The sequence below is a fragment of the Protopterus annectens genome, chromosome 2.part1 (assembly GCF_019279795.1).
Source record: "Protopterus annectens isolate FY-2018-M chromosome 2.part1, PAN1.0, whole genome shotgun sequence".
Classification (NCBI taxonomy): domain Eukaryota; kingdom Metazoa; phylum Chordata; order Ceratodontiformes; family Protopteridae; genus Protopterus; species Protopterus annectens.
The window spans coordinates 936,709,717-936,729,498 of record NC_056729.1 but is presented as its reverse complement, the minus strand read 5'-3'; the positions used below and the strand labels follow the sequence as shown (position 1 = coordinate 936,729,498).

General features: G+C 41.9%; 1 protein-coding gene across 2 annotated transcripts in view; it reads right to left on the bottom strand.

Moving 5' to 3' along the window:
• The window catches only part of SH3RF1 (SH3 domain containing ring finger 1), a 1,302,561-nt gene that overhangs the window by 114,021 nt on the left and 1,168,758 nt on the right, over positions 1–19,782 (bottom strand). The window contains exon 12 of one of the 2 annotated variants that reach the window (XM_044062569.1): positions 18,525–18,862. The exons of the other annotated variant lie outside the window; for it this stretch is intronic. Coding sequence (XP_043918504.1) covers positions 18,525–18,862 — 338 coding nt within the window. The remainder of the gene's footprint in view (positions 1–18,524; positions 18,863–19,782) is intronic. 2 annotated transcript variants of the gene reach the window in all.

Genomic DNA, 19,782 nt, shown 5'->3' with positions numbered 1-19,782 from the left:
ATGGATTCCTCTGCATCAGAATCCTCATAGGGTGGAATAGAATATTCCTTATCAGAACAGGAATCAGAAGAAATGGAAACCTGATCTGAAGATTCATAATCAGTGCCTTGCCTAGGCCTCTTAAGCAAGGGGGGGGGGGGGGTTGGGAACCCCTGATCAAGGTAATTAAATCCTCAGCCATTTTGATCATTTGTTTTTTAGGCATAGGGGCCTGAGCATATGGCTCATGCGTCAGATTTATAGACATAGAAGTTGTTTTTGACCTTGTTTTTGTTGCTGGCGTCTGTTTAATGTAAAAATGTTGAGGCCTGAAAACACACTCAGAAGCCGGTGCCTGCTCAGCGGCTCCAGACCCATCCAAGGGAGAGACATCTGCGGGTTCAATGCTTTGCGAATCTTGCGGCATACCGGACTCTGAATGGGTCTCGGTAGAGGCCTGCGACTCAAAAGTAGCAGTTAACAGGGGCTGCAAAAGCGCCTGAGTCCCGGCGACTAGCTTAGGAGAAGCTTCATCTGTCTCTGTCTTTTTCCTTGCGTTTTTTTGTGAACTCCGGTAGTCGGATTGCTAACAGACGACATTTCAGGGTAGTTAAATCTTGAACCAAAATATTTGAAGCAAAACTATACCGATGCTTAATAGTACATTGGTTAAATTTAGCACAAAACTGACAGCAAGGCACGTTGTGTTCAGGGCCTAAGCAAGGAATACAATACAAATGAAAATCCTTGAGGTATCTGCTTCCCACAAGTAATGCAATTATTAACTTTTACTGACATCGGTAAAGAGCAAGAAAAAGTTTCCCCAACAGGGTACTTAGCTTTAGTTTGAAGACTTCAGTTCTGAAACTCGAACATGAAAATTTCAGGAGTAGGCTGACCGGCACTTGCGAACTGCTTCTGCTTCGGGCACCGTGCGGCAAGAAAGACTGATTAAAATGGTGGCGGCTGCATGTTTTATACCCCTGACGACCTGATGTCATGGAAGAGGAGACAGCAACAGACGCAGGACCCAAGACTTTGCCTCAGCTTTTGCCAGCTAAGAACTTGGTTATATTCAACTGGACATATAAGAGAATTTAAGTACCTTTATCTGCACTTTTTTTTTTTAAAAAATACAGTATTTAATTTGATTTAAACTGTGTATGAAGGAGTGTTGAAGGAATATTTAACTGAAGTTATTCTGCTCTTCAGTAACTTGAACTGAAGCTAGTGTTGGCTGAATTTTGTTATTTGCTAGTAATTACAGGTGTGGGGGTAGCCACATTCTTTGATTTCCTGTCCTTGCATATTTAACTGGTGCATGTGAAATAATTCCTGCTTTAAAACCTCAGCTTTTGCCAGCTAAGAACTTGGTTATATTCAACTGGACGTATAAGAGAATTTAAGTACCTTTATCTGCACTTTTTTTAAAAAAATACAGTATTTAATTTGATTTAAACTGTGTATGAAGGAGTGTTGAAGGAATATTTAACTGAAGTTATTCTGCTCTTCAGTTATAGTGGCATTGAAACTGCCCGCCCCTCAGCCTGCCTCTGGGCCCATCTCATTTGCTCACTCAACTGAGTGCAGTGAGATCATATTCTGATTTCAGGCACTCCTACTGTGTACAAAGAGAGCATCTGGGAAATAGAAAAAAAAAATTAAGCTTATTTCCTGCCTTTCTTGTTAAGTGGTATAGACTATTTGTAGGCTTCTGAGCCCCCAAGCCCTTCTGTGTTTGAGGGAAGCCTTCTAGCTTGTTTTTTTTTCTTATAACTAGCCAGTTTTCTAGTTTCAGCACTCAAATCTGTTTCTTTGATCTCAGCACTTGTTCAGAAAAAAAAAAAAAAAAAAATTCATCTGCTTTTACTGTACTTGTGTTTCTACCTACTTCATTTTACTTTTGCATCATCTTAAAAATACTCTACTGTATTTATTACTGCTTGGTGTAACTCATTCTAAGCCTTTTGGTTTAAACACTTGGGCTTCGGACCAGTTAGTTGTTTTGCACTGAGAGGGTTTGTGGTCTGCACTGTTGTGGCAGAACAGGTAGCTTACATCCTTCTAGGTTGAGAACTGCTGATTGAGGGCTCAGTGTCTGTTATTCTAAAAGTGTATTAATTCTGGTTTAAGCACTTGGGCTTTCAAGCCAGTTATTTTACATTAAGAGGGTTCGTGGTCTGCACTCTTGTGGGAGGAGAGGCTGGACTCTGCCCTTCTGAGCTGGGAATTTCTGGTTAAAGGCTTATAGTGCATGCATATCTGAACTGTTTCTTACTGAAGTTGGTGCACCTTGTTTGCTGTGGCATAGACTGGATTCGGGCCTGCTGGATCTAGCTTTGTTTGTGTAACTTGAGCACTAATCCAGACATTCTCTAAAGTATTCAATGGTATTTATTACTGCTTGGTTGTAACTTGATTAAAGTGTAGCTATCATTCAAGTCTTTTGGATTAAGCACTTGGGCTTCAGACCAGTTGTTTTACATTAGGGAGGTTTGTGGCAAGCACTGTAGTGGCAGGACAGGTAGCTTTCATCCTTCTAAGTTGGGAACTGCTGATTGAGAGCCCAGTGTCCAAGTGTATTAGTTCTGGTTTAGGCACTTGGGCTTCAGGCCAGTTATTTTACATTAAGAAGGTTCGTGGTCTGCACTCTTGTGGGAGAAGAGGCTGGACTCTGCCCTTCTGTGCTGGGAATTTCTGGTTAAAGGTTTATAGTGCCTGCATATTTGAACTGTATCTTACTGAAATTGGTACACCTTGTTTGCTCTAGCATAGACTAGATCCAGGCCTGCTGAATCTAGCGTTGTTTATATGCTTGTTGTTTGTTTGCTTGTTATTTCCCTGGAAGCTAATTCCACCTAATACGCAACTTCTCAGCGCTTCTGTGGATCACTAGTGATATCTGCATTGCTTACTGTACTTATTTCCTTGTTTCACTTGAAAGAAAGTTACTGTTTGTTGTTTTTGCATTTAGTTACTTGTAACACATTGCACTCAAGTTACCTGGCACTTGCTCACTAAAGCAATTATATAAGTCAGCACTAAAAATTAAAAGCACTACACCCTCACTCCCCACTGGCCCTTGTTTTCAATTAAGGATTTCCCAATATTATTCTAGCATGTCCAAAGGTCAGTTGTCAATCTCCTCTCCGGTCCAGCTGGTGAATCTGGGAATCTTGAGGCAATGTTATAACTGCCTCATGTACACAGACAACCCTCTCCTCCTCCCACATAACACAAATACTTGCGAGATGCAGCTATTTAGCCAAACTGGAGGCTGAGCTCTCTCAACTCAGGACTGGCAAGACCAGACAGGAGGAGAAGGCAACTACACACACCACAAAACCAGCCTCACATAATGCTACCACTCCACTGAATCAAACACAAACACACAAAGACATACTCGAGGCTCTGAGTAAAAATTTACCTAAACAGCAGAGGCCTCCAAAGCAGACACCCAAACAACTGCTACCTCAAGACACCCCACAAGCAACACATAAACCACAAAAGCAGTGTGCAAAGCAGACACAGCCCTTAAGGCCAAATACAACACCAAACATACTTGTCATAGGTGACTCCATAGTCAGACACACTGACGTCCCACTCACCAGGCTGAACAAGGAGAGGGTCACAGTAAGCTGCCTATCGGGCGCTAGAATCCGCCACATAACACAAGCTCTCGGGTCACTCCACGGCAAGTACAAATATGACACAGTCATTGTCCATGCTGGTGTGAACGACCTGAGACGTACCTCCCTGGACTACATGAAAAGAGACAGAGGAGCTCTCTGATTATGTAGCCCAGGCAGGTATGACCCTAACCCTGAGCAGTATCCTTCCTTCACCAAGAATGATGCCACAATATAGAGACAAGATGATCAGCTTTAACAATTGCCTTAATGTCTGGTGTCATTCAAAGGGGATCCAGTGTCTGTCTGCCTGGGGTGACATGCTTGACAAGCCACGCTGCTTCGCAAGGGGCGGCTTGCACCTGTCACCCCTGGGATTCTGGATATTGGCTAAGGCTCTTGCCACCCCATAGTGTCCTTTTTAGGCAAGGCTCAAATTCTAAACCTACCACCCTAGAAAACAAAAATGGGAAGAAACTGAGGGTAATGCTGCTCAATGCCAGAAGTCTAAATCTCAAAATGCACGCACTCGAGGCCCTTCTCAGTATGGAGAACATCGATGTCTGTGCTGTAACTGAAACCTGGTTCAAGGCTCCTGAGAGCACCCGGCACTATTAGGTTTTAACTCATATCATGCGTTCCGGCCCCAAAACCCGGACCACACCACAAAAGGAGGGTGTATCCATATTCATAAAGGATACCCACACCTCCAGGTTGGTGGCAACGCATGAAGCCGGAAACCATCCAGGTGCAACTAACCATAGGCAAAACTGCTCTACAAATTGTAGCATGCTACAGGCCACCCTCTCAAACTCAGGAACCCCACACAGCCTTCCTGAAGACACTGGAGGGTATAAATGCATCTCCAAACACCATCATATTGGGTGACTTCAACTACCCGAATATAGACTGGGAACATTACTCAAGCCCTAACTTTCTAGCCCAACGGTTCCTGGAGTTCATAAATTCAAATGCCATGGAACAGCTAGTCACTGTTCCCACGAGAGGAGAAAATATACTAGATCTCATTGTCACAAACATGGGGACAAAATGCTCCACACCGGAAGTATATACTTCATTGGTGAGATCTGATCATAAACTAATCTCACTGGAAATCCACAACCCCCCGCCCCCCCAAACAAAAAAGACCATAGTGAAGAACTTCTCTAAAGCAAACTTCACACTACTCGAGACTGGTGTGGTATCCTTCAAGGCCCCTGAGCCAGTGGAAACCACAACCCAAGCTGCGGAAGCCCTTACAAATGCCTTCTATGAACACCTCCAGGACTGCATGGATCAGGCAATCCCAAATAAAACCAAGACTCTTTCCACAAAGGGCAAACGTCCAGTCTGGTGGACCCCAGCCATTAACAAACTTTACAATAAGAGGAGAAAGCTATTACATGATAGAACAAAATCCATAAAGGAAGTCACCCTGATCATTATTAGTAAAAAATCGAGCACTCATAAAATCAACTAAGGCCAATTTTGAGAGAAAAATTGCCATGGATTCAAAGGACAATCATAAGGCCTTTTTCAGCTATGTTAGGAACCTGGGTGGAAACTCCCAGATATGCTCAGAATTAGTCCAAAATGATACAAAAATCACTGAACCCAGAGACATTGCCAACATACTGGCAGACAGGTTCAGTGCAAACTTCACCCCCCCTCTCCCCCCCTAAAGGAGAGATAACTATCCCAGCAGAGTGTAGCCTCAAATGTGCAGGTGAAAGCTGCTCTCTCTAAAGCTAAAAATACAGCATCAATGGGACCGGATGGTGTCCCCGGCTGTGTGCTACACAAGCTAAATGAGGAATTAAACCCGCACATAAGGCAGCTGTTTAATCTCAGCCTTACCACAGGATACGTGCCCAAGGAGTGGCGTCGGCAACTGTGGTCCCACTCCACAAAGGCGCCTCTACAGACCCTGGTAATTACCGCCCCATAAGCTTAACAAGTCTAGTCTGCAAAGCTATGGAGAGGATCATAATGGAGCTCATAAACAAAGATATAGGGACTTGCAGACATTGGACCCGACCCAGTTTGGCTTTGTCAAGGGAAGATCATGCCTTTTGAACTTGGTCGACTTCTTGAAACAGTCACCAAGGCCATTGATGAGGAAAGGCAGTCCATACAGCCTACCTTGACCTTGCAAAGGCTTTGACACAATACCCACTCGGTATTGTAGAAAAACTTACCAGCTTAAATGTAAACCCATATGTCACAAGATGGGTTGCAAACTGGCTTAAGGACAGAACCCACAGGGTTAGAGTTGCTGGCGCTATGTCAGACTCCAAGCCGGTCACAAGTGGCGTCCCACAGGGCTCGGTCCTTGCCCCCTATTGTTTGGCATCTACTTCTCAGAAGTACAGGCCAACATGGGAGGACTTTGGCTGACAAAGTTTGCAGACGACTGCAAACTGGGCGCCATAGTGGAAAGTGCATCGGACACGGATATCCTTCAGAAGGGACTCACGGAAACAGATAGCTGGTGCCAGAGCCATGGCCTGAAGTTAAACGCCAAAAATGTATAGTCATACCCTTCGGGAAAAACAAGGTAACCCCAAGCTACCATATAGGTGGCAATCCACTAAGCACAGAAGAGGTTATCAGGGACCTGGGGACCCAGGTTGACAGTGGCCTTTCTTTTGACACTCACGTTGTTAAAGTGGTTAGAAAGACCTTCTACATTGCCCACCTGATCATGAAGGGATTCACATCCAGATCTAGTGAGGTCATTGTTCCCTGTACTCTTCACTTATCAGACCAATGATCGAGTACAATGCCCCATTCGGGATGTATCTCACCGACATCTGCAGCAATTGGAGAGACCCTAAAAGTTCCTCACCAAAAGGATAAAGGGACTCCAAAATCTGTCATATGTTGCCAGATTGAAGAAACTCCAGCTCTATTCAGTCGCATACCGTCTGCTCAGAGGTGACATGTGCCTGACATACAAGGCCATGTCCAACCTGGAATTAATGGACATGCTCCACCTCAAAAAATCCAAATCCACCAAAACCACTACAGCAAGCGACTTAAACCTTAGCACGGATATAAATAGGACGTGCTGGAGGGATAGATTTATCACTCAGAGACTCCCTATGCTGTGGAATAAAATCCCAGTCCATGTGAGGCAGAGCACCTCGCTGACTCTGTTCAAGAGAAATCTAGACCTGTGGATGGGAGATTGTAGGTTTACCCCGGGAATCATCTCTGTGTCACTGCTGGACAGAGGCACAACAAACTAATGGGCACAGTATTTTTTCATATAAGGGGTGGTGTAAGCCACAAAAATTTGGGCTAGGCTTATAAATGCCTTAGGGCAGATAGCCTAGTATAAACCTATGAACCTATTCAGGCAGATTGAGGGCAACCTGACAGCAGATTACCCAAATGTAATGACTGCAACAGTGAAACATGAAGAACATCCTGTGACTGCTGCCCTGCAAGATGCTTCTAGGGCGTCAAACCCACATTGCAGGGTATGCTTGCTGACTTGGCTTGCAGAATGCATGAGCTCCTGTAATTCTTTATTTTTTTCCACAGTCAGGGAAGGTAGATAATTTTTGCTTAATAAGTTCCATAGTATGTTGCTGGCATTTCAGCATGTGGAACTGACAATTTATTGCTCTAATGGCAAGAGTTGCAGAGGTGTATAGTTTTTTACCCCATCTGCCTAAAGCTCGTGAATCCCTGTCCAAGAGTGTGGGATTCCTAGCTGTAGTTGCTTTTATTCCTTTAGGTCCTTGGGAGATGATCTCTGCAACAGCAGTAGGATTTTTGAAAGGAAATTTGTGTGAGTCAGGGTCTCTGTAGTACCTGTCAGGTTTCCCGGGATCAGGGGGCAAAGTATCAGGAGTCAAACTGGACTCCATAAAGACAACATCTGAACAGGAGGGATAGTTAAGGGTCTGTGCTGTGGTAAATCTAAAAATTCACAGCACACGATAGTCACAAACAAGAAACTTTTAATGAATCTTTCAGGTTTACACCCTTCATCAGCATACAAAATCACAACACATTAACACATTTAAATAGAGGACCATTATAATCACATGATCAAGCCAGCCATTCAAAGGACCACTATAATTAAATATGCAAATTCAATTTAAAAACATCTAATAAAATTAATTTTCATGCAGTTACTTGTTAAAAGCATAATACATAAGTATAAAAAAGTACAAAAAACTGTTACATATAGACAAATAATTACATCTACACATTTAGAAATACTATACACTTAATACTATAAATTTTCTCTCTGCCTCTTGGTCAAAACTGGTTCTAAACTGACTGTCCCATTAAGGCCTGGATACTTATCAGCCTGTAGTCGCACTATCCACTCATACTCTTTTAGCAACAAAAGATTATCAATATCACCCCCTCTAATGCCCAACTGCAGAACAGATATACACCTAAACTTAAATGCATGTGTCTGAAAATCATGCAGATGCCTGTATAGCCCATTTGTCTCAAGCTTTCTTTTTATTTCAGATCTATGTTCTATTATCCTATCCTTCAGCTTCCTAGCTGTTTTCCCTACGTAAAATGCACTACATAGGGTGCAGGGAGCAAGGTAAACTAATCTAGTAGAATTACAGTCTGCTCCACAAAAAAAGTCAAACCGTTCACCTGTTGTAGGATGCTGAAAGCTACTATTAGTGTCGTATATGTCAGGGCAACAGACACAATTATAACATTTAGATGTATTCATCTTCGTTCGTACAGGTGATATTTCACTTTGAAAGTCTTTGTAACATAGCATCTGTTTAAGTGTCCGACCATTTCTGAACACATACTTTGGTGTCGGACCTAACAGATCTTTCAAATCTGGTTGGGCCATTAATATAATCCAGTTTTTTTCAATAATCTTACAGACATCATATGTATTGGCATTATAGGTAGTAATGAATCTTAAGACACTACTATCTTTTGTCCTATTAATTTCAACATGCACTGTCTGTTCTCCTTGCTGGTATGTCTGCTCTGTTTGTAATGTGGTTAAAGAGCCAAAAACTGGTTTGTATAAACTACTTTTACCTTGTACAACCTGTTTATAGGTCATATTAACATCCCTTAATAGATATCCATTATTAATAAATTCTTCCATCATTTTCTTAACCTCATACTCAAAGACATCATTCTCACTAGTTAACCTGCTTACCCTTACTAGCTGTGACTTTAGTATACTTTTATAGACATGTCCCGGATGCATACTAGCTGTATTCAAATATCTAGCTGCATGCACATCTTTTCTATGCATCATCGTCTGTAACTCATCACATTTCCTATACAACTTAACATCTAAGAATACAACATTATCCTTAGAAAAATTCATTTTAAACTTGAGAAAATTCGTAGAGAATTCAAATACAGCAAAAACTTTCCAATTCACTTATTGTACCTGTCCATACAAAAAAGCAATCATCAACAAATCTACAATAACAGTCCAGTAGATGTTTAAATTGATTCCTTTCATTCAATATATACTGCTTTTCCCACATATATAGGACCAAGTTCGCAAACGTGCTCGCTACTGATGTACCCATAGCTACTCCTGTTAGTTGTTGGTATGGTGCATTATCAAATATAAAGATATTTTTAGTTAAAACTAAATCTAACAGGAGACAAATATTTTCTATTTCACGTATTTGTTGGGTTGATTGCATTATTAACAAGCTTCTTATTGCTTCTATTCCATAATCAATTGGAATCACAGTAAACAGAGATTCAATATCTAATGAGACCAATACATATTCAGTTTTAACTCTCAATCTATACCAAGAATCAAGCTTTTCTAGGAAAGTGTTGTATCCTTAAGTATCGTCTCACAACCTGGTACATATCTAGCAAGAACATTCTGCAAGTATCTAGAGATGGGTTCAGTCACCCATCCTTTGCCCGACGCAATAGGTCTTAAAGGGGGGTCATCTATGGATTTATGAATTTTGAGTATTCCATAGATCTGCGGGATCTTTGGGCAGGTAACAGTAAAATAAGTCAGTAAATCAATGGTTATATCTTGGTTCAATTGCATGTCATATAATGTTAAGTTAATCTGAGAAATATGTTTTTTTACATCCATAAATGTAATCTTCCTAAAAGTATGGGTATCTGATAAAAAATCCTGGAATTTATTCATGTACCATAGCTTATCCATTAAAACAGTAGCTCCTCCCTTGTCAGCTTGCTTAATTACAACACTTCTATCATTCTTCATCTGCTGCAAGGTCTTATACTCACTAAAAGTTAAATTATAACTAATGCTTCTGTTTCTATTCTTATTTTTATTCTTATTAATATACAGGGCTCTAATTTCCATTTCTACAATATTTAAAAAGGCCAGTATTACAGGAGATAACTGGGGCATAAAAACACTTAATCTTTTGAAGGTTGAATTCAACTCATCTGTTTGCTTAAACATTGATTTCAACATAATATTCCTCGTGAATAGCTTCACATCTGTTATAATATCCACAATACTGTCTTTAAACGAAGGAATAAATTTCATACCATGTTCAAGCACCTTGTAATGTTCATCAGGTAGCATGATGTTTGATAAATTTACAGTACCTTTTACTAAACAGCATGTTCTCAGCGTCTTGGTGCTTTGTTGGCCAATTTTGGGCTGTCGTTCTTCCTTTTCTGCACCTGTACTGAGCTTTGCGGGGTTTTTTGTTCCAGAGGCTCCTGAAGCCTTTTTTGTTGCAAAACAACCTTCTCCGGTTGTTTTAAGCGAAAGGGCAAAAAAGAGGAGATCTCAGTTTGTTTCCGCTTCTCTCTTCCTTCAACCACAGATACTACTGGTTCTTTTTGTAGGACTAAAACATTATCGCTAGTCTCAACAAGGGAAGCGCTAGTAAGAGACTGCTCCATTTCGCTGTCCTTCCTCCCCGACTGGCCATGCTCGCACTGATGCACCAAAACCGAAGTGGATTTCAACGCTTCAAATGTATGCGTTTGTTGGTTGGCTGGAAACAACCCAGGCGTTGGGGGCAGTTCAAAGTTATCAAGCTCATCAAGGAGTTTGTTAACAGGCTTCGTTATACGTAATTTATCACTCACATTATGCAGCTTTTGTCGACCAAAATCTTTCCTAAAGTTTTCTTTGGGACAATGGAAGATTTGGCCATTTTTAAAATCATCAAGATCACGTTGGAGCTTACGCTTCTTTTGTGCTTCTAATTTTGTATCCAACACCTGGATGCGATTCACGAAGGCTTGATATTTCTCATTCATAGTGTCACTTGTAGATAATTTCAATGCTTCCATGTCTAGTCTCTCTATCTCTTCCATTAGCTCACATTCCACTTTTTCAAAAAACTGGTTCATTAGCTTCATGTAGCTAATGCTGAGTTCAAGATTTAGTTGTTGCCATTGCACTAAGAGTTCTTGATAAGTATTGCCATAAGATGGCATCTTTAAAATACGAAGTCCACGTGGCACCACTCCTAAATCTAGATAAGCTAGGAAGCTTAGTCTTTGCCATTGCAGATGCTTATAGCTCTGCACTTTTTTCTCCAACAAGTTCAGCAGCTTATTAAACTCTGATAATTCATCACTGGTATTCCCATTTTGCTGAGCATCCACAGCTTTAACTTGTAGCAGAGGATTACTTGACTTCATGAGCAGCTTTTTTATAGTTAAACTCATTTTAACTATATAATAAAACCACAAAATAGAACAAAAACGAACAGCTGGTTTGGTCTCCTTCTATAGTTTTGTTTGTGGCAACTTAGTACAAGTATTCAAAGCAGAAATACTCCAGAAGTACTATATACCATAAACATCCACAGCACACGATAGTCACAAACAAGAAACTTTTAATGAAGCTTTCAGGTTTACACCCTTCATCAGCATACAAAATCACAACACATTAACACATTTATAGTATTAAGTGTATAGTATTTCTAAATGTGTAGATGTAATTATTTGTCTATATGTAACAGTTTTTTGTACTTTTTTATACTTATGTATTATGCTTTTAACAAGTAACTGCATGAAAATTAATTTTATTAGATGTTTTTAAATTGAATTTGCATATTTAATTATAGTGGTCCTTTGAATGGCTGGCTTGACCATGTGATTATAATGGTCCTCTATTTAAATGTGTTAATGTGTTGTGATTTTGTATGCTGATGAAGGGTGTAAACCTGAAAGCTTCATTAAAAGTTTCTTGTTTGTGACTATCGTGTGCTGTGGATGTTTATGGTATATAGTACTTCTGGAGTATTTCTGCTGTAAATCTAAAAATTCCCAGAGTCTCTTTTTGGACTGAGGATAATCCTGGCATTCCCAATGGAAATGCTCTCTCAAAATAAGTTGGGTTTCACCAAAAGAAAAATCCCCTGGAGGGGAGGCAGAAGGAATGGATTCCTCTGCATCTGAATCCTCATAGGCAGATAAAGGCATGTCTTCATAATCAGAAACCTCAGAGTCGTCAGACTCTTGGGTCAGATAAAGCTGCTGGGGACAAGTCTCTCTTTCTTTCAGCAGCGGAAGGTTGGCTTCTCATAGTCAACATGATCAGGTCTTCCACCAATTTAAGCATCTGTGATTGTGGCAAGGAAGCAGGCTCTTTAGTCTGAGTCGTCGGATTTTTAGGCGTAGCTCGTACTTTTGGCCTTAGAAACTCGGTAGTTTTAGAAAGAACTGAAGACGCGAATGAAGTCGGTTTGTGTCGAATATCGGTGGAGCGAAGAACTTCCTCAGAAGCCGGTGCCTGCACAACGGCTCTAGACCCATCCAAGGTAAATACATCCGCAGGTTCTGTAGTCAAAGAACGGGCCTGTGAATCCACTGAAGTGGGCATCAGAGGCTGCGAAAGTGCCTCACTGAGTACCGGCGAACTGGCAACTAGCTTAACGGAAGCGTCGTCGGCAGTTTTGGACCTGTGCAGTCTGTCTGTCTTTATTCTTATATTTTTTCCAGAAGATCGGTAGTCGGATGGCTTTAAGAAGCCATTTCAGAATACGGAGATAGAGAACAAAAGTATTTACCTACAATAAGGGCCTGATGACAAATAGTTCGGGTGCTGAACAAAGCACAAAACCGGCAGCGAGGGACGTCATGGTCTGGGCCTAAACAGGTGATGCAGTAAGAATGGAAATATCGGTGTGGTATTTGCTTTCTACAGGTGAGACAATTATTAACTTTTTTTGACATCGGTTAGAGCAAGAAAAAAGGATCCCCAACGATGAACTTAGCTTTAGAAGACTTCAAAAAGATTCAATTTCGGAAATGAAAACTCAGGTAGCGGCCTACCAGCACTCGCGCTTCTGCTTCAGGCTCCTTGAAAGGAAAGACTGATGTAATGGCATTGTCTGCCTGTTTTTATACCACTGATGACCTGACGTCAGTCCTGAAGTGACAGCAACCGACACAGAAAAACTAAGCCTCTGGTATTCGGGCCGACTGAGGGCTACCTCTGGCAGGATAACCCAAGTGTGATGACTGCAACAGTGAAACACGAAGAACATCACTAGTCTGGTGTGCTGCACTGCATGCATTTGACAGCTAGACATGAAGGAAGATGTCAGTAAAAAGATTGATACTTTTGAGATGCATTCATAGCAGAGCCTTCTTTGAGTGGGACAGACAGAGCATTGATCAAACGAATCAATTTTACAGAATTCCCTCCTCACAAAGTGTCAATTGATAAAAATTACTGTCCAGTGGAAAATTAGATACTCTGGCCATGTTACTGGAAAGAGGATACTGTCTGCACTCATATTAAGGCAAGGTAGCAGGTAGACAATTCTAACAGGAAACGATGGCAAGATGTAAAGATAAGCGATTCAGTGACCCTCCATCCTTAGTCATGAGGACGGAACAAGCCAAGTCAGTAAACACAAAATAACATTTGGAAAACCCAAAGGGAAGAACGCAAAGAATATACATACCCCAAGAAAAGAAGTAATAAATGCAACAATAAATAAAATATGTTTTAAAGCATTCCTTCACGCTATATGCAAGATTATAGCTATCTGATGGCGTTGGGGCAGTTGCTCCTGTGCTGCTATTGACCAGTGTTGGATTAGCAGCCCAGATACTAAAATATGTTGAGGAATGGCACGCCAATGATGGCAGTGGGAAGATGGCATAATAGTTAAGGTGTTTCCTTGTAGGTACAAGGTGCAGGGTTTGATTCTCACATGGAGTAATTGGCTAGGCTTAAAATGGCCCACAAGCGCAGTTAGCCTAATACTAATCTATGAACCTATGATCAGCTCTCTTATCCTTGGGGGGGGGGGGGGGGGACTTATGCCACGCTCAGTCCCCTGACAACCAGATCTACTCTCTTGGTGAGCTAGGGGTCTTGGACCACTCTGTCATCCCCTGACAATGAACAGGAGTCAGTGGGCATCTAAAGTATTAGCAAAGTGGCTGACGTTCTTGTAGAAGGAACTCCTCCTACGAGATGGCATGTAAGTTGTGAGGGTATGTAGAATGTACAAAAATACCACAGCTAAAAACTTTATGACCTCCTGCTGTCTATCTATTGATACCCACGATAAAAGGGCATGTGGAGCACACACTAAACACTACAACTGGGGACTGATAAGAAAGTCATGTACTTAAGGTCAGTAAATTGAGGAACAAAAAGAAATTTGAAAATGACCTTTGAAGGTAAGCAATGTGAGGAAACAACAAAAGAAGGTCAGGGATACAGGTATATGTACTAATATGTTTTAAAAGGAGAAAGCAATAAACTGTTTTTACAGTAGTACTGCAAGCTTTTTCCTTCAGCCTGGCATCATGCTTCTTTTAGAACTTACATGATGTTCCCTTAATCCTCAGAATGAGTCAGAAACCTCCAGAAAGTTGGCCCTTAATCTCATGAAAAACAGTTCTCAGACAAGCATAGATTACAATCAGTAAAACATGAATTTCTACAAAATGTAGAGCTGCTGGAAAAAAATGTTGCTTTCTTCACTTAATACAGTGTTCTGAGATGTAATGAAGTGAGAGCATCATCTACATCTGTTCTCTACAAATATTCTGCACTTTTGATCTCCCTCATTATGGCAGCTACTTAGTGATATCAATTGATGCACATACTCCTTATCACTTACAAAAATGCCCATGGATACAATTCATTATCTCTGTCAACAGTAAAATTGTATCTTCCTGATCTCAGGTCCCAGTAGAAGAACTGATTCAACAAACTGAGAAGAAATAGCATCCCAGCATAGGTTCATAGGTTCGTAGGTTCGTACTAGGCTATCTGCCCTAGGGCATTTATAAGCCTAGCCAGAGTGTATGTGGCTTACACCACCCCTTAGGATGAAAATACTACTCCCTTTTAGGGTTTAGTTTACTATGCCTCTGTCTAGCAGTGACACAGAGATGACCCCCGGGGTAAACCTACGATCTCCCATCCACTCGTCGAGATTTCTCTTGAATAGAGTTAGTGAGGGGCTCTGCCTAACATGGACTGGGATTCTGTTCCAGAGTGTAGGGAGCCTCTGGGTTATGAATCTGTCCCTCCGGCATGTTCTATTTATTTCTATGTTGAGGTTTAAGTCACTTGTTCTCATGGCTCTGATGGATTTGGATTTTCTGAGGTGGAGCATGTCCATTAATTCAGGATTGGACATGGCCTTGTACGTCAGGCACAGATCACCTCTGAGTAGGCGGTATGCGATTGAATAGAGCTGGAGTTTTTTCAGTCGGGCAGCATATGACATATGTAAGACCCTTTATCCTCTTGGTGAGGAACTTTTGGGGTCTTTCCAACTGCTGCAGGTGTCGGGTGAGATACATCCCAAATGGGGCATTGTACTCAATCATTGGCCTGATAAGAGAAGTGTACAGGGGCACAATGACCTCTCTTGATCTAGATGTGAAACCCTTCATGATAAGGTGGGCAATATAGAAGGTCTTCCTAACCACTTTGGCAATGTGAGTGCCAAATGAGAGGTTACTGTCAACCTGGGTCCCTAGGTCCCTGATTACCTCTTCCGTACTTAATGGATTACTGCCTATGTGGTAATTTGTCGGTACCTTGTTTTTCCCAAAGGGTATGACTATACATTTTTTGGCGTTTAGCTTAAGGCCAAGGCTCTGGCACCAATTATCCATTTCTATGAGGCCTCTCTGAAGGATGTTTGTGTCCGCTGGAGTATCAATTATGGCGCCCAGTTTGCAGTCATCTGTGAACTTTGTCAGCCACAATCCTCCTATGTTTTCCTGTACCTCGGAAAAATAAATGCCGAACAAGAGGGGTCCCAGGACTGAGCCCTGTGGGACACCGCTTGTGACTGGCTTAGAGTCTGACAGCTCCAGCAACTCTGACCCTGTGGGTTCTGTCCTTGAGCCAGTTTGCAACCCATCTTGTGACATATGGGTTTACATTTAAGCTGGTGAGTTTGTCTATGATGCCCGAGTGGGGTATTGTGTCAAAGGCTTTTGCAAGGTCAAGGTAGGCTGTGTGAACTGCCTTACCCTCATCAATGGCCTTAGTGACTGTTTCAAAAAAGTCGACCAAGTTCAAAAGGCAGGATCTGCCCTTGACAAAGCCAAATTGGGTAGGATCCAACGTCTGTAGGTCCCCAATGTCTTTGTTTATGAGTTCCATAATGATCCTCTCCATAGCTTTGCAGACCAGGCTCGTCAAGCTTATGGGCGGTAATTTCCAGGGTCCGTAGAAGCACAGCCTTTGTGAAGTGGGACCACTGTTGCCGTACGCCACTCTTTGGGTACGTATCCTGTAGTAAGGCTAAGATTAAACAGCAGCCTTATGTGTGGGTTTAGTTCCTCTGGAGTTCATGTAGCACACAGCCCGGGACACTATCTGGTCCCATTGATGCTGTGTTTTTAGCTTTAGAGAGGGCGGCTCTCACCTGGGCATCTGAGATGTTTGGGAGGCTACACTCTGCTGGGATAGTTATTTCTCCTTTTGGGGGGGGAGGGGGAGGAGAAATTTGCACTGAACCTGTCTGCCAGAATGTTGGCAATGTCAGTGGGTTCAGTGTATTTTGTGTCATTTTGGACTAACTGAGCATATCTGGGAGTTTCCACCCAGATTTCTAACATAGCTAAAGAAGGCCTTGTGATTGTCTTTTGAGTCTTTTGCAATTTTTCTCTCAAAGTTGGCCTTGGATGTTTTTATGAGTGATCGTAGTTTTTTGCTAGTACTGATCAGAGATGCCTTCCCTTTTAGGGATTTTGCTCTGTCATGTAGTAGCTTCCTCCTCCTGTTGTAAAGTTTGTTTATGGCTGGGGTCCACCAGACCAGGCGCCTGCCTTTGGGGGAATGGGTCTTAGTTTTATTTGGGATTGCATGATCCATGCATTCTTGAAGGTGCCCATAGAAGGCATTTGCAAAGGATTCAGCAGTGTGGGTTGTGGTTTCCACTGGCCCAAGGGCCTTGAAAGATACCACTTCAGTCTTAAGAAGTGTGAAGTTTGCTTTTGAGAAGTTCTTCACTGTGGTCTTTTGTGCAGGGGGTGGGGGCGGGATGTGGATTTCCAGTGAGACTAATTTATGGTCTGATCTTACCAAAGAGGGATGTACTTCCGGTGTGGAGCATTTTGTCCCCATATTTGTGATGATCAGGTCTAGTATATTGTCTCCTCTTGTGGGAATGGTGACTAGTTGTTCCATTGCATTTGAGTTTATGAATTCTAGGAACCTTTGGGCTAGGGTGTTGGGGCTTGAGTAATGTTCCCAGTCTATGTTTGGGTAGTTGTCTCCCAAAATGATGGTATTTGGAGAGACATTCATACTCTCCAGTGTCTTCAGGAAGGCTGTGTGGGGTTCCTGAGTTTGAGAGGGTGGTCTGTAGCATGCTACAAACTGTAAGGCAGTTTTGCCTATGGTTAGTTGCACCTGGATAGTCTCCGATGCTTCGTGCTTTGCCACTAACCTGGAGGTGTGGGTATCTTTGATGAAAATGGATACTCCCCCTCCTTTTGTGGTTCGGTCCAAGTTTTGGGGCCGGAAAGCATGATATGAGGTAAAACCTGATAGTGCTGGGGTGCTCTCAGGAGCCTTGAACCAGGTTTCAGTCACTGCACAGACATTGATGTTCTCCATACTGAGGAGGGCTTTGAGGGCGTGCATCTTGAGGTTTAGACTTCTGGCATTGAGCAGCATTACCCTTAGTTTTTTTCCACTTGTGTTTTCTAGGGAGGTAGGTTTGTCATTTGAGCCTTGCCTAAAAAAGGCACTATGGGGTGGCAAGAGCCTTGGCCAATATCCGGAAGCCCAGGGGTGACAGGTGCAAGCCATCCCTTGCGAAGCAGCGTGGCTTGTCAAGCATGTCATCCCAAGCAGACAGACATTGGATCCCCTTAGAATGACACCAGTAATTAAGCCAACTGTTAAAACTGATCATTTTGTCTTTGTACTGTGGCATCATTCTTGGTGAGGGTAAGATGCTGCTCAGGGTCAGGGTCATACCGGCCTGGGCTACATAATCAGAGAGCTCCTCTATGTCTCTTTTCATGTAGTCCAGGGAGGTACGTCTCAGGTGGAAGATCAAATTGAAGTTTTTTAAAAAAAAACTGGTACCCCCATGTTTCAAATTCTTCATCACACCAAAGAGGAGGAGAACAGGTCACTTGATCTTCCACCTATTGACGATAGTATTTTTAGCTTTTATAATAAAACTGTGATTTTGAAGAAACTAAATGAAGAAATGTTTAGCAACACAGATGTAAGATGCTACATGACAGCAAGTAAATTTTCAAAGGCAAGAATTAGGCTAGCTAGCTGCCCTTGTGGGCCATTTTAACCCTAGCCAATTTCTCCTTCAAAGGTGGGAACTGAACCTTAGGAAAACACCATAACCATTATACCAATGCCCAGTCTATGGCTATCTTTTCACATCTGGCTAAACAATAATACAACACAAAGTGAGCGTTTTTTACTATTTTGATTTGACTATTTCTCGACAGTTGTGTTACCTTTCACAAATAATTGGTCTTGAGTCGTTCTGGCCAGTGTTCAATGATGAGCAGGGCTGTCTTGGAGGAGGAGCTACTGGAACATTATAGTCCAAGGAACCTGGTTTCTGACTAAGAATATCATTTCCAGGTGCGATAAACCCATCAGTGTCCATAGTGCATGTGACAGCTCTTCCATGGTTAATGGCTGAAGGGACATCAGGACCAAAAGCACCCTGTAAAGCCATCTCGGCTGCTGCTTGCTCAGATTCCAGTGTTGGTGATGATGGAGGGGAAGTGCGAGGTTTTCTTTTTGTTGAGGCCCCAGAGAGCAGCTTTAACAAACTTTTCTTTTCCCTCTGTGAAAAATAATAATGTGTAAGAAAATAAAATCGGATAAAACTCCCACTGCTGCACAGTAAAGAGCTAATTTGCTGCAGTAGCTTCACTTACATTTTTTTACTAGGGTAATCCTCTACCAACTAAAAACCAAAACAGTGAAAAAAGCTGAGATGTACAGACTAACTACACATTTTAAGCTCTTCTATAGCTTTTTACACTAGTGCAAAACATCACAATCCACTGATAATTTGGTTAAAGGTGCACCATTTTAAAGTGCACTGTTGCAATTCTACACCTTTAGTGCAAGCGGTATGTGGTTACTGGAGTTACAGATGACCAATATCAATTTTCAAGTTCTTAAAATATACATATACTTGCTGCAGCACTTGTTATCCAACATAATTAATCATACATGTACTTTTTTTTCCCACTTGATGTAATAACCTAATAAATCAGATAAATTCATTAACAGCACAAACACATGGGCAACTTAAAACATCCCAAACTACCAGCGATGTCTCACTTCCTTAACTGAAAGCACATCAATGTGCAAAGTACAGTTGTGTACACTTACCATAAATGTAGATGTTCAAAAGTGTATTCACTGTTGCAGTTATCACATTTGGGTTATCTGCTTGCAGTAGCCCTCGGTATGCCTGATTAGCAAAGTCTTGGGTCCTGCGTCGGTTGCTGTCTCTTTTTCTGTGACATCAGGTAGTCGGGAATATAAAACATGCAGCAGACACCATTACATCAGTTTTTCTTGCCCCAGATGTCAGGTGCCCCCTTATATATATATATATATATATATATATATATATATACACACACACACACACACACACACACACACACACACACAAGGTTATACCGCCAACAAAAAAGCAAATACACCAAAAAGCTTTTAAGCATAGTAAAGGAAAGCAGATGTATAGCC